Here is a 13977-nt window from a genome sequence, read left to right as displayed (position 1 = left end):
AACTGGCAGTCAGCTATTGTGTCACTGGCAACAAAAACTGTGCAATTCTTGAGAGGAACTGGCAGTCAGCTAGGAGCTTGGCGGCAAAAACTGTGCAGTTCCTGGAGGGAACTGGCAGTCAACTGCTGGAGCTGATGGCAGGGAAAATTGCGTTAAAGCTAGGAGGTTGGTCTGCTGATCACCTCTGCGCAATTTCTAAGTTGAGCAGACTGTGGGGCAGAATACCCAAAAGAATGTATTTTTTTTCTTCAAACAAAACCATGCTTTCCCCTTTTTATTTCAAAAAACCATAACTAAAAATATTTCCACTAATTGTTCAGAAACCCTACTCCATTTCAACAGAAAAAATTTCCAGAGTTTAACTTCCATGAATTATAAAAAGTTCTAAAACAATTTTTCCTTTCTCCCACAAATTTTTTTAAAGAAACCCAAAGAAAAAATTCAACTCATTCTTCACACAAAAACAATTCTTTAGTGATTATTTTCAGAAATAAATCTCTGAAAAAGATTACCCTGGCCTAGCGACTGGATTTCTGCCTAAACCCGACGAGTTTTGTTTCTTCCGTCTGGTTTTCTACTGGTCACAAGACCATGCTTCCTCAGTTGGCCTGGACACAACTTCTGCCCACAAACAGAACTTTCTTGCTGAAGTTGGCGGTGTTGGAGGCCACCCTCTTGGACTTGCTAAGATCTCATCGTTGGCACCGTTGTTGCCCGACAGGCACAAGAGGCTATGCAACCACGATCTAAGTGGTTTGTTTACGGTTGGTAGGAACAAATCTTTGTTTCGCTTCTCTCTTTTTCACTGCTCGGCAGCTTCTTGACAGGGTTTTAACACTAATTCTCAAGCACTTCTGACAGGCATTAACATTTTTGAGCCCGACTAATTCCCTTGGCGGCAGAAATAATTTACCAAAAAAAAATTATGTTTACTTCTGCAGATCTTCCTCTCACAACCACACGGCTCAGATACCACTTGTTGGTATTTAAGCCCGTAAATAATCGTTTAACGAAGGGAAAATATGCAGAAACAAGAAACTAAATTCATACAAAAATAGACACAGATTTTATGTGGTAAAACCCTGATAGTGTGTCAAAGAAACCTCCACGGGCAAGGGATTGGAATTCTTATTATTCAAGGTCAAAAAATGACTCTCCAACAATACATTAAGCCTCTCGAGCAACATCATTTCATTTTAATATGAAGACTTCGTTACATAACTTCCTATCGTTACGCAACTGTCTGAACGGTAAAGCCAGATTTACTGAGATAATTACATTTTTTTTTTTTAATTTGTTGTCATTCTTAACAACTCATAGAGGCTGCAATCATTTTTAACCAGGAAAGAGTTCAAAGGTTCTAAATCTGATAGAATTTGTAATAAGCTTTACATAACACTACATTATTCGAGCAGTGACTTATGAGGAATAGCCAAATGCCAAAAATCATCTAACTAGCAGCAACCATATCAGTTTATAGACTGAATACAACACGAGCAAAGAGTTTTGTGTGAGGGTAGTTTAGGTAAGCTTGATTCAGTCAGAATCAATTTACAGTTGGCCGTTTTCAAGCTCCTAACTTTGTTGCATCAACCCTGAAAAGACTTCCATGACCACCAGCACAGTGTTTGAATATAATTTCAAGTTCAATCGTATAGTTAAACATCACTGGCATAATGTTGTGTCACATTTGATTCCCTTTAATCAAAGGAAAACAACATTTGGACCACAATTTAATTCACAGAGACTACCTCAAACTGCAGTTCAGATTCCTCTCTGTTTCCATCTTAAGAAAGAGTTTGATTCTCAAAAGACCCAAAATCTTATCCAGATAAGTGTCAGCATACCTCAACAATCACTAGAGAAAACAAGCTTTGCGAGAATTACATATCGACTAAATTGATTCTGCTCCACAAGCTTGTGTCTAGTGCCAATCCCACTACCTTAGATCAATTGGAGATCAAAGTTCAAGTGGTAAGTCAATGGTAAATCAACACAGAACAGGAGCCATTTGTTTCGTATAGATGGATTCAGGGAAATCTTACCCACACAAGTGCCAGGCTGCCAGCATACGTTGACAATCATTAAAGCAAACAAGTTTTGCTAGAATTACACATCAGCTAAATTGATTCTGCTCATCAGCTTGTCTCTGCTGCCAGACCGGCTACCCTAGATCAAATTGACATCAATGTTCACGTAGGTACTTAGTGGTAAATCAACAACCTAACCACTTGTTGCATAGAGATGCATTCATCGATAGTAACGGAACATAAATTGACCACTCTTGAATAAAATTATGTATTTTGAAACTTCAGTCATAATTAAATGCACGGTACTCACAAAATCTAAACCAAACCCACTAACTCAAAAATTTAATTAATATATTCCTTCATTAATCCATACAAAATTGGATTTTCAAATATCAAGCCAAACTGAATTGTCATCAGCTCCAGAAATACCAGCCTTTACCATCTTTGTTTTCTCATATATCACTTACCAGTTACCAGCTATGTGACATGTGTGATGATCCTTGAAGATTGGGTGGACTCTAACCACCAGTATTCCGTCTCAATTATGAAATGCAAGACTATGCAAATTGCTGAACTGCAGAGCATCCTCACATAAGTGATGTGATGCTGGACATGACCACAAAGCTCCTTCTGTAGTTCTGCCTCTATCATGCCCTCAATCTCCTAAAAATTACACAGATGTGCTGCACAATTCTAGTTCTATTCCAATTCTTACCCATACACCCATTTCATACTCTGCAATCACTTCAAAGTTCGACTTCAATTTCTGCCAGAAGTATTGCCTGCTGTAACAGCAAAATGATTCAAGTTACTTGCCATCAAAAGCACACCCACAAAGATTTATGGGTTGTCAACATCAATCATGACACAAATACTTGAACTGGTGGATAACGAAATACCCACTGGGAATTCATATAAAGAACATGTAAACAAGTTCCTATGATCCATTGATGCAAATAACTGCAGTCAACTTCTTACAGGAGATAAGTCCAGGGTAGTAATATAAATAAACAAAGCCCTGACATCCATGCATTTATTAATGAAAATTTTCTAATAGTTTGATTAGCATAAACTAAGTACAGACATTCACGCATTTATTTATGAAAATTGTCAAATAGTTTGATCGGTATATGTGAATGTCATGGTAAATATGTTATGAACATTCTATGTCTATTCCATGCATCATCCATCTTTCCTGCCTTTAGAATGTGAAATCATTTAATGAAATTGTTTGCCCAATCTAAACCAAACTGAATACAATGGAATTCCAAATATTCCCAAGAAAATTAGCAAAAAAACTGATTTAGGTTAGCTAACAAGCAACATAAAGCAAATTGACAACAGCAAGAATGACAAGAAATTAGCTTCCTTCTCGTACCAGCTTATGTTCAAAGCATTTTTACTGAGTATTTGTAAACCCCACAAGACGAACTTCAATCCTTCCAATGGCGAAGATGTGTAGTTGCCATTGGATATGCTAGAAAGGGGGTTTCCCCTCTCTGGAACAATTCTCCAATAAAAGAAATAATTGAATTTGTACAGTAATGCCTGCTTACCAAGTGCAAGCTGCGTAGCTGCTTGTGGTTGGCTCATGTAAATCTTCCCTTGTGCCCACAGTTTAAGTACCACATGTATACATGCCACTGTCATGCATCTGTAAGCCCTTTATGTAGATGCCAACTTTTTGTTTCGTTTGAATGCAGCTACACAATGTCAAAAATACTATACATCACTTCTGCAAGCAAAGCGGTTCTCTTCTCTAGAACGATTCTCCAAAAAAGAAATAATTGAAATTTTACAGTAATGGCTGCTTTCCAAGTGCAAGCTGCATGGTTGTTTGTAGTTCATGTAAATCTTTCCTTATGCCCACAGTTTAAGCAAGTGCCACATGTACACATGCCACTGCCATGCATTTATGTATCTATCATCTTTTGTTTCGTTTGTATGCGGTTATGCAAAGTCAAAAAGACTAGACATAACTTCTGCAAGCAACTAGAAACTAAATCGCCATACATGATGTATCTATTGAAAGAATGAACACATCCAGTACTTAAAACTACAGAAGACATCTGAAATTCAAGGCCAGGTCCTGTGTTGATTTAACCATGCAATCTACCATTCAAATAAGTTTAGATGAGAATAATCTAACATTAAAAGAAAGTTCTACCAGTTCATTAATCTCAATCTTGACTTAAAAAGCTCATTCAACTCGACATTAGTCTCAAAACACTAATTTTGCTACCTCTCTCACTGCTCTAGATCAATATATCATAGTTTACCATAAGGCTGTATGCAAAGTGGATCAATATATATTGAATACAAATATACCCCCCTCAATGCAGCAAAGTAGAAAGAAACCTTTTAGTGTTACACTAACAAAAATTAGTAAAGACTGATACACAAATAAAGGGGAGTGTTGAGTTGCTATTAGTCCACAACATGTGCATTGAGCCAAGAAAAACTGATCATCCATGGGACAATCCAGCTTGGTATAACTTAAATAGTAATTTCAAGCTCCTGTCAGTCAATATGGTACCATGAACCTTATGGCAATAAAGTTATATGGGGAGATCAGAGGCACACACAAACCCAATATATACTTCGAAAAATAGCAAAATCAATTTCAAGAGCTACCAACAAAAAATAGTACATGCAAGAATACACAAATATATGGGAACATTGTTGAACTGCCATTAATCGACAACACACCCAAGAAAGGACCATCATCCATGGCACAAAAAGGATTGACAAAAGATACAATTATGAATTTTGAAGAAAGTCCCCTTACCCAAAAAAAGACCAATGTAGTGTGAAGAAAAAACAATCACGACTTATGTCACAGTGTTCAGGAAACCTTCAACCTTGAGGTTCAAAATTCGGTGGACCTTAAGAGAAATTTGAGGTTCAGCGAACCTCATCAAGCCTCATGACCTTTCACCAAGTCATAGCTCAAGCTCATGACCTCATGTTGTCACACTAATAACCTATCCTTGCAATTTCCATGTTTATGATAGCATTTTTTATTTTTATTGATGTTGTTTTGTTTCAATTTTATGCTATATTTCATTTTAAAGGTGATAGACGAACCTAATGGCGAACCTCATTCGATCCTCATCAAAAAATTTGAACTTGAACCAAACCAAATCATTGCCGAACCTGAACTCGAACCTGAACCATGTGACTTAGGTCACAACCAATGTTGCAATAATTGTTATCAAGATAATATCGGCGCGAGGAAAAAAATCGGAAAAAATCGTAATAATCGGGAAAAAATCGTTTGGTACAAAAATATTCATTTTTTTCAATTTTTTTTAATATCTAAACCATCTACAACATAAAATAAATACACTGAAACATAAATATGATAAAAGAACTAATATATAAAATGTTTAATATCATTTTTAATGCTAATATCACACATAACAGTGAATCATGTCCTGAATAGTAAGTCCTGACTCCTGAGTCCCAACTCAACCTCAAAATATCAAAAAAAATATAATAATGTATCTCATGAATCATAATGTCATATACAATGAAATGAACAAAATAACTAAAGTCTAATATTATTGATTCCCTCTCCCCCTCTTGCGAGAAAATGCCATAGCTTTCCCTTTCCCTCTAGATGTAGACGTTGGTGCTGGTGGAGTTGGCAATGGAGTCTACTGTGCTCTAGAAGCTAAAGAACTAGGAGTAGGAGTTGTAGGAGGTAGACCATGTTCTCTACTGGTGGCAGGGGTAGCCCAGGTAGGTGGTGTCACCTCCTCCTCCTCCTCCTCCTCCTCCTCCACTACATTTTGCACTAACCAATCATCAGCAAACTACATGAGAGGCCTCTCGGCCTCAACCCTCCACGCAGCAGTGGTGTCAATCCCATCCAATGAGATGGCCCCCATATCAAGTGTCCTCTCAAGTTGCCTCACCCACAATCGAAGATTGTTGTAGACGTAGACCATGTCATTAAGTCGCTGGGACTCCAACCTGTACCAAGATCATGAAATAATAATTAATAATTATAAAAAAAATTATTGTTTAATGAATTCAAAAATTTATTTGAAAATTTGCAATATTTTAAATTTTTAAGTGTTAACCTATTGCACTTCTTGTTGTGTATTTTTTCAAATACACTCCAGTTGCGCTCACATCCTGAGGAGCTACATGTTTGGCTGAGGATTCGAATGGCAAGCTTTTGCAGAAGGGGTACCTTGGCACCACACATTCTCCACCATGCATCTACAACAAAATTACAAATAAAATTTTAAATAAACATAAGAAAAAAATAGAATTTGAAGAGACAATGAAATTTGAAACAAAGTTACAAACTAAAAAATACTTGACATTTTAATCGTCCTATCAGTCACAGCCATGTCAAAGCCAAATGTGCCACCTGCCATCCTATATGTCTCAATTTCTTTAGAGATCTCTATACGTTCTGCTGGAGATCGCACCATCTTCTGAACACAGGATAAGAATCCATCCATGATCTCAACATCAAATACAAACCCACATGCGTAAGAAAATGCAGGGTTCAGGAAAATCCCAGCAACATGAATGGGACGATGGAGTGTTTTGTTCAATCGTTCATCAATCACTCCCCATAAGAGGAGTTCTTTGAAACCCTCATCTCCCTTATCATCATAGTAGGTCCGAATGGCTTCTTTGGCCCTGTCCATGGCCTCATACAAATAGCCCATTATGGGCTTCTCACCATCAACTAACCGAAGAACCCTTACCAAAGGTTCAGTAACGGTGCACACCTCCTGCACTCCCGCCCAGAAGTCTTTCTGGTATGAAACTAGTCTGCATACAGCCTCTCCCTCTGGTTTGCGACTCATTGGCAAAGCACGCCACTCCTCTGAACGAAACATTCTCTTCACATCCCCAATAGAATTCAAGAGGGATTGAAGAGATATGAAACTGGTGTCAAACCGTGTAATGGCGGAGCACACTAACTCTTTGTTGTTAGTGAATCTTCTCATCAAGCTAAGCATAGATGTATGGTTGTATATAAATTTTGTAATGTTTTTGAATGACTCAACAATATCTTTAACAAAGGGAATTTTCCTTATGTCCTCCAACATCAAATCAATACAGTGTGTAGCACAAGGTGTCCAAAATAAAGTAGGATGTCTGTCCATAAGCATCCTGCCAGCAGCAACATAATTTGCAGCATTGTCTGTTATGACATGGACAACATTTTCTGCACCCACCTCCAAAATAAACAATCTAGCAAATCACATAAAGTTCTTGCATCTTTGATTTGTGCAAATGCATCAACAGATTTGATAAACATAGTCCCCTTGGGATAACTAACCAAGAAGTTTATAAGGGTTCTCCCCTTTTGGTTAGTCCAACCATTTGACATCACAGTGTATCCTGTTTGTGCCCATGATACCCTAAAATCCTCCAATCTTTTGGTGTAGTCAAGCTTTTCATTTTGAAGAATTCGGCCTCTCATGTCATGATAAGAAGGGATTTTGTACCCTGGGCCAACAGTTGCAATAGCATCAAGAACAGGTTGGAAAAATAAATTATTTTTTACAATACTGAAAGGAATCACTCCAAAGGAGAAATTTTGCCAACAACTTGTCAGCTTGTTCTTTCTCAGTTTTTTTTAGCATTGAACTGATAGATGGCTATGAACCAGGTGTGGTTCGAGGAACAAAAAATGATGAGGCAGCTACCGAATTGGATGTGATGCTGGAGTAGAACCAATGGCACTTGCTTGTTCAGCTGACTTTTTTAGTTGCCTCTTCATTTCTTCTTTGGCCTCTCTATTGTAGTCTAAAGTTTCCAATGCTTTCATGGCTCTTTGGATGAGTTCAGGATTTGTATTTTTACAAGGCCCTACATCAAATCCAAGGATTTTTGCAAGGTGATACTTCAATCTATACACCCCCCCGGACATATGGTGCCCACACAACTTGCAAGTCAAGTTTAGTCTATCATTCGGAGCATTAGGTTCACCAAATTCCCAGAAAGGGTCCAATTTCCTTGGCATGTTTGATTTTGAACTTTGAAGTTGAAAACTTGAATGGTGATTTAGTATTTACAAGTTACAAACTTACAATTTAGTATTTTACTATTTACATTGTACAAAAACTAAAAAAAATTACATACAATTTAAGAAACTCCATTCCAAACCCAACCAAAAAAACTAAAAAAACAATATATTGGACAAATGTCAAAAACCCCATTCCAAACCAACCAAAAAAACTAAAAAAAAATACATTGGACAAATGTTAAAAACCCCATTCCAAACTCAACCAAAAACATTGAAAAAAAACAAAAACAAAGTTATAAAACAATGAAAACAAAAAACATTGGTGCCCCTACCATTTTTATGGAGATAATCTGTCTCCTCCTTAGCTCACTCTTCGATTTTCTCCTCCATGTAGTTGATTTAGCTCCAAAATAACAAAATCTCCAACACTCCAAGTCTCCAAACCCCACCACGCCCTCTGTTGTCCAAATGAACACAAAAAAAAATGTGTTTTTCCCTTTAAACATGCGCTGCCCGAGCCTCCCACGATAATTACCAAAAATCGCTCGAAAAAATCGGGCCAAAAAAAAATTTGATTACTACGTGCGATTTTATCTTTTCTTTAAAATTATCACGATTATACAATAATATCGCAATTAGTGCAACACTAGTCACAACCACCATAATATTGATACAAACTTATGAAACCATAATATAATATCATGAATCTTATGGCAATAAAGTTATATAGGGAGACCATAAAGCCATGTACTATCACAATATCTACAATTTTTTTCGAAGAAACAATAGTTTTTTAGTAGGGCAGCCTAATATTCAAACCTATGGTCCTAGTATTGATATGCAATTCATGGTAATGTTAAATTCTTAAAATAAATGTAACATTCTCCTTTCCGACCTCATTGGATTTCATATGGAGAAAGTAGAATTTTAGATCTCACTCAAAATCCAACAAACTTATCAGTGTTTCAAGATTTCAGGAATGGGGAGATTGTAATGTTTCCGTTGGCTTTTGTCATGTACTAGGGTAAGGAACTCGTCTTTAATCAAGAGCATCAAGCCCTCTATGTACCTTGATGTTGGTTGTCGAACTCCTCTATCATAACCCTACTAAAAACGTACCCATCACTCAAACAAAATCTTGACTTGACAAGCTACGTCTTTTCTATCTTATGTTAATTGCTTAGAGGGTGATATTAATGACAAAGATCCCAAGATAGGCATTGATTTTGATGATATGTAGGTACTTGTTGTAGCATGATATTGTTGGATGCTAGAGGCTATCTAGAGCTTGTTTGTTGAATTATTTTCGGTTTAGAGATAGATTGCACTCGATACTATTTTGGTTATGTGCACCTATACATGGTATAAAAAATGAGAACTTGTAAGTTGTGGACATGTGGTTAATGAACATTATAACTTCTAGATGATTGATGTTATATGGTTTAATCCAAGTTTTTATGTTTTTAATATCTAATTCATCATTCTACATGCTTTTGTTGACATTTATGCATCAAAATATATAAAAATATATATTATATAAAAATTCGCTCCCGACCGGGGAGCTTTTGAAAATGTTGCTCCCTGCTCCAGCTTCCACTTTCTCTCCCAAGCAGCCTTGCCATAAAGCCATGTACCATCACAATATCTACAAACTCGTAAAAGAACGAGAAAATCAACGCTTATGCTATGGACATAAAAAGCAGAAAGATGCAATAGATGACCAGTATAAATAGATGGATGGAATAGATAACTTGTGCAAACACAGGGATGAAATACTTTGCAAGTATTGTGAGGCAGATTTTTCTTAATGTGGCTGATCTTTGCATGTACAGCAGGTGCAACTGAATTTGGCAACAAATATTAAATCCTATATACTTTCTTATTAAGTCTGATGGTATTTTGCTACAAAATCTAAACCGACAAAACAAATATGAATTAGTATATTTCCCGTAGAGATATAACACAGAATAAGAAAGAAGCTGTTAGTCAAGAAATCAACAACTCACATTTAGAATCTTTAGTGGCCCAACCTACACCATACAAGCAACCACTAAAACTAAAAGAAGTGAATAGGAAACTTCCATGGCGTGAAAATTCCACAAGAACAGAAAAATATATAAAGAAACTGCATTTTGTGTCCATTAATAGTGCAGAAGATTAGGCCCACTAAGTCTAGAAGACAAAATATATATGGAAAAAGTAACAGAAATAATAATTGTCAGAATAAAATATAAAAATTTATACATGAAATAAGAGACCTTTGCATGAAAAGGATAGGCAAACCAAGGACTCTTAGCTACATGCTGAACATATTTAAGATCAAAAAATAAGTCTCATTGAAATTTATATAGATAATGTATAAATGTGTTTCAAAATACACATAATATGACTAGTCATCATGTACACAAATAGCTTGTGAGTTATAGGGTATAATGTCTAAATGTGTACAAAAATGCACATGGAGCCCATGTGGTATAACATATGGACTCCTAATACAAAATCTAATGCACTAGCATGTCTGGACTAATTAGCGAGATGATCTTGCTGGTCTCATCAGTGTTGCTGCTCGTGCATTTTTGTACACATTCAGACATTATACCCTATGGCTCACAAGGAATTTGTGTGCATGATGACTAGTCATATTATGTGTATTTTGAGACAAGTATACATGATATATATAGATTTCAATGACAATTATTTTTTGATCTTAAGTATGTTCAGTTTGTAGCTAAGAGTCCTAAGAGTCCTTGATTTGTCTATCCTTTTCATGCAAATGTCTCTTCTTTGATGTATATTACTCTCAATTTTTATATTTTATTCTGACAATTATTATTTCTCTTGTCCTTTTTCCATATATATTTTGTCTTCTAGACTTAGCAGGACTAATATTCTGCACTTCTGCACTATTAATCGACACAATATGCAGTTTATTTATATATTTTTTTGTATTTATCTAAAGCATTAATTGACTTCAAATATAAGCGACTAAATTCACTAATTTTGTGAGAACATCTACATGAATAATCTTTGCATACTTGTGAATTAAGCCGCACTGTAAGTGGAGCATTAGTGTAGTTGTTGTTCTGTACCCAATTTATAGTACGTGCAAAAACGACATCTATACATGTATCCTCGGCCACATGCTCCACAACACTCAACGGTCCTGATCCATATAATCATTTTCTTGCAGTGCCGTGAGACTCGTCCAAGACCTAGAAATGGATTAATGACTTCAAACATACACCCTCATTAATGCAGCTGTACAACACATTAGCTTTGTTGAAATGATAACAACATTATAAAGGTGATTCAGCATATATATCAATGGTAACATCATTAACTGTCTGCCATCATGTGAAATTCAATGGAGCCATTATTAAATTCGTACGTAATATAAATCTACAAAACATGCATGGAGGCAAGCATAACACAATACAAGGTAACAAACAGCCAGCATGTGGATTGATGAGTTGCAGGATAAGCATGTGTAGTATAGAGGGATGTGAAAAAACAATACTTAGAATTATACCTATAGATATGCCAATAAAAATATTTACTCACAGATAGTTTGCTTCCGTACTATGTCTGCATCTCTATGATGCGACTTCCCCTTGCCTGTGGTCTGCCAAACAGACTCCTGCAGACCCTGATATATATGACCGTCAATTTTTATCAAAAATTGCAACTGCTGTTTAGGTTTAAGTAACTTATCAACTTTGCTAAAAAGGGAATAATATAAAGAAAATTAATTATTAATTGTCAATCATCATATTGATGGTGGCCTAATTAAATTCATGCATAATACAAATTTAGGAAAAATGCCTCGATGCGACAATACAGGGTAATAAACCAAGAATACATGAATGGCTGAAATATGATAGGTGTTCATAGAACAGACAGATGTGAAGATGTAAAAACTTAAACTTATATCTAAATATACTTCGTAGTAGAAAAAAATTAATCTCTGACAAAGAGAATGTAGTGTCAGCAGTTTTTAGAGGGTATTATGTGCTCATTCTTGTATGATTTGACACCATTTGCTTCCAACTAGCCCTTCACTCATTTTGGGCGAAAGACTTTTGATTTGTAATATATGTATAAACTTACTTCAACGAAGGCTTGTGTTTGCAACTTGTAGGCCTTCCCTAACATTGCATTGCAGATTGATTTTTCTGTTTTCCAGACACTATGAATGCTTCAGATTGCTCAGGTAAATTGCACACAATTCGAGGGCCTGCCGATGGCCATGGTGACTCATCACCTTGAACATCGATAGTGTGTGGCATCTTAATAGGGTTGTATTATGAACCCCTAAGTTGCTCAGGTGAATGGGACGTAATGCTGAGGCTTGCCAATTGCTGCAATAGTGTCTTGTATCTCAAACTGATGCGAATCTGAGGCCATGTGTTTTTCCCCTCTTTGTTGTTGAAAAAAAGAAACCTAATCACCTTGCCATCCTTCACAACTAATCCCTGGGGAAAGGGTAGCTGTTCGCTTCAACCTAGAAATCGTCAACAACAGCAATCATATATGAAGCGCCAAGCAGCAAAGTGTAAAAATCGCTATTTTGCAACTTAGGGATTTGGAATGTCGATAAAACTCGAACCAGGTCAACATCAGAACTGCTGGAGTGCACTGCCTGGTCTATGCAGGTGAAAAAAACAGTAAAATTGTAGTCGGCCGTGTGGATTTTTAACCCAGTGCCTCCATTGTAAAAAAGGCATAATATTACATAGAGCGACAGCATCCAAAACTGTACTGCTTGGCGCTCCATATATGATTGCTTGAAACTAGAAATCGTCAACAGCAGAAATCATATCTGAAGCGCCAAGCAGCAGAGTGTAGGAGTCGTTATTTTGCAAACTCGGGATTTGGAATGTCGATAAAACTCGAACCAGGCCAACATCAGAACTGTTAGCCTGCACTGCCTGGTCTATGTCCACGAAAAAAAAAGGAAAATTGCAGCCGGCCGTGTGGGTTTTTAACCCAGTGCCTCCATTGTAAGAAAAGGCATAATATTACATAGAGCGGCAGCATCCAAAACATCCTGCAATGCATTGCCGGCTACCACCGCGTCCACCGTATCGTCAATCACCAATGCCTTGGCCCTTGCGCTTTCCAGCCATTTTAGCTGGAAAAACTACTGTTTAAACTTGATTCCACTACAAGAAACAAAAGCATCAAATTATCACACTGAAAGCCCAACAATATATAAAATCCCCTGATCCATTCTTAAACAAAACCCTAACAAAACCCTAGTTGTGCCTGCGTCTACCCTCCATCCCATTTCCAACACTAAATCCCAATGCCATACTTGTCATTGCCCCGCAAGGCTCAGCGTTGTGTCCAATAACAAAAGCATCAAATTATCACACTGAAAGCCAAACAATATATAAAATCCCCCGATCCATTCTTAAACAAAACCCTAGTTGTGCCAGAGCCTACCCTCCGTCCCATTTCCAACCCTAAATCCCAATGCCATACTTGCCATTGCCCCGCAAGGCTCAGCGTTGTGTCCAATATACAAGAATGCAGGGGCTCACAATACTACACGGGCTCACACTACAACCCTACGGATAACTTGCCTCTGCCACAAATAACAGTATATATAAATACACGTTATTAATATAGAAAAGATATAGTAAGTAACTAATATAAATAATTAAAATCTAGCGGGAGTGAAAAGTCTGTTATGGACTATCAGGTCTGAAAGCCTCCTAATTAGCCAATTATATTATAGATCATTAATGGTTATTTAATTATATTATAGATAACTAATGATTATTTTAGGTGGCGTGGTTTTTTTTAAATAATGATGATAAGTCAGTCTATATTCACTTTTCGCAGTTAAAGATGGTTGTCCTCAATTAAATTATAATAGTTTTTTAAAAAATATGTATCTAATCTATATTTCATTTATTTTATTTAATCTATATAATTTTATTT

At 36.6% G+C, this 13977-nt stretch overlaps 1 protein-coding gene across 2 annotated transcripts; it reads right to left on the bottom strand.

The window, feature by feature from the left end:
- Positions 1 to 2346: 2346 nt before the first annotated feature.
- On the bottom strand, positions 2347 to 13639 carry LOC149209795 (uncharacterized). Of its 2 annotated transcripts, none has more exons than XM_089396516.1 (5): positions 12139 to 13639; positions 11593 to 11677; positions 6119 to 6260; positions 3587 to 6008; positions 2347 to 2815 (listed from the first exon to the last, which is right to left on the bottom strand). In XM_089396516.1, exons 1-4 carry the CDS (start codon positions 12181 to 12183, stop codon positions 5849 to 5851), a joined length of 432 nt encoding a protein of 143 aa, XP_089252642.1. In that variant the 5' UTR covers positions 12184 to 13639; the 3' UTR covers positions 2347 to 2815; positions 3587 to 5848. The 2 variants fall into 2 exon arrangements, with proteins under 2 accessions (XP_089252642.1, XP_089252643.1); XM_089396517.1 differs by having other exon boundaries at positions 2347 to 2812.
- Positions 13640 to 13977: the final 338 nt, after the last annotated feature.

Source organism: Pinus tabuliformis, chromosome 1_2 (genome assembly GCF_031772625.1).
Source record: "Pinus tabuliformis cultivar Carrire ecotype Pingquan chromosome 1_2, CPIR1, whole genome shotgun sequence".
Lineage (NCBI taxonomy): Eukaryota > Viridiplantae > Streptophyta > Pinopsida > Pinales > Pinaceae > Pinus > Pinus tabuliformis.
The sequence above is the reverse complement of the archived record's forward strand: the minus strand, read 5'-3'. Positions and strand labels throughout refer to the sequence as shown.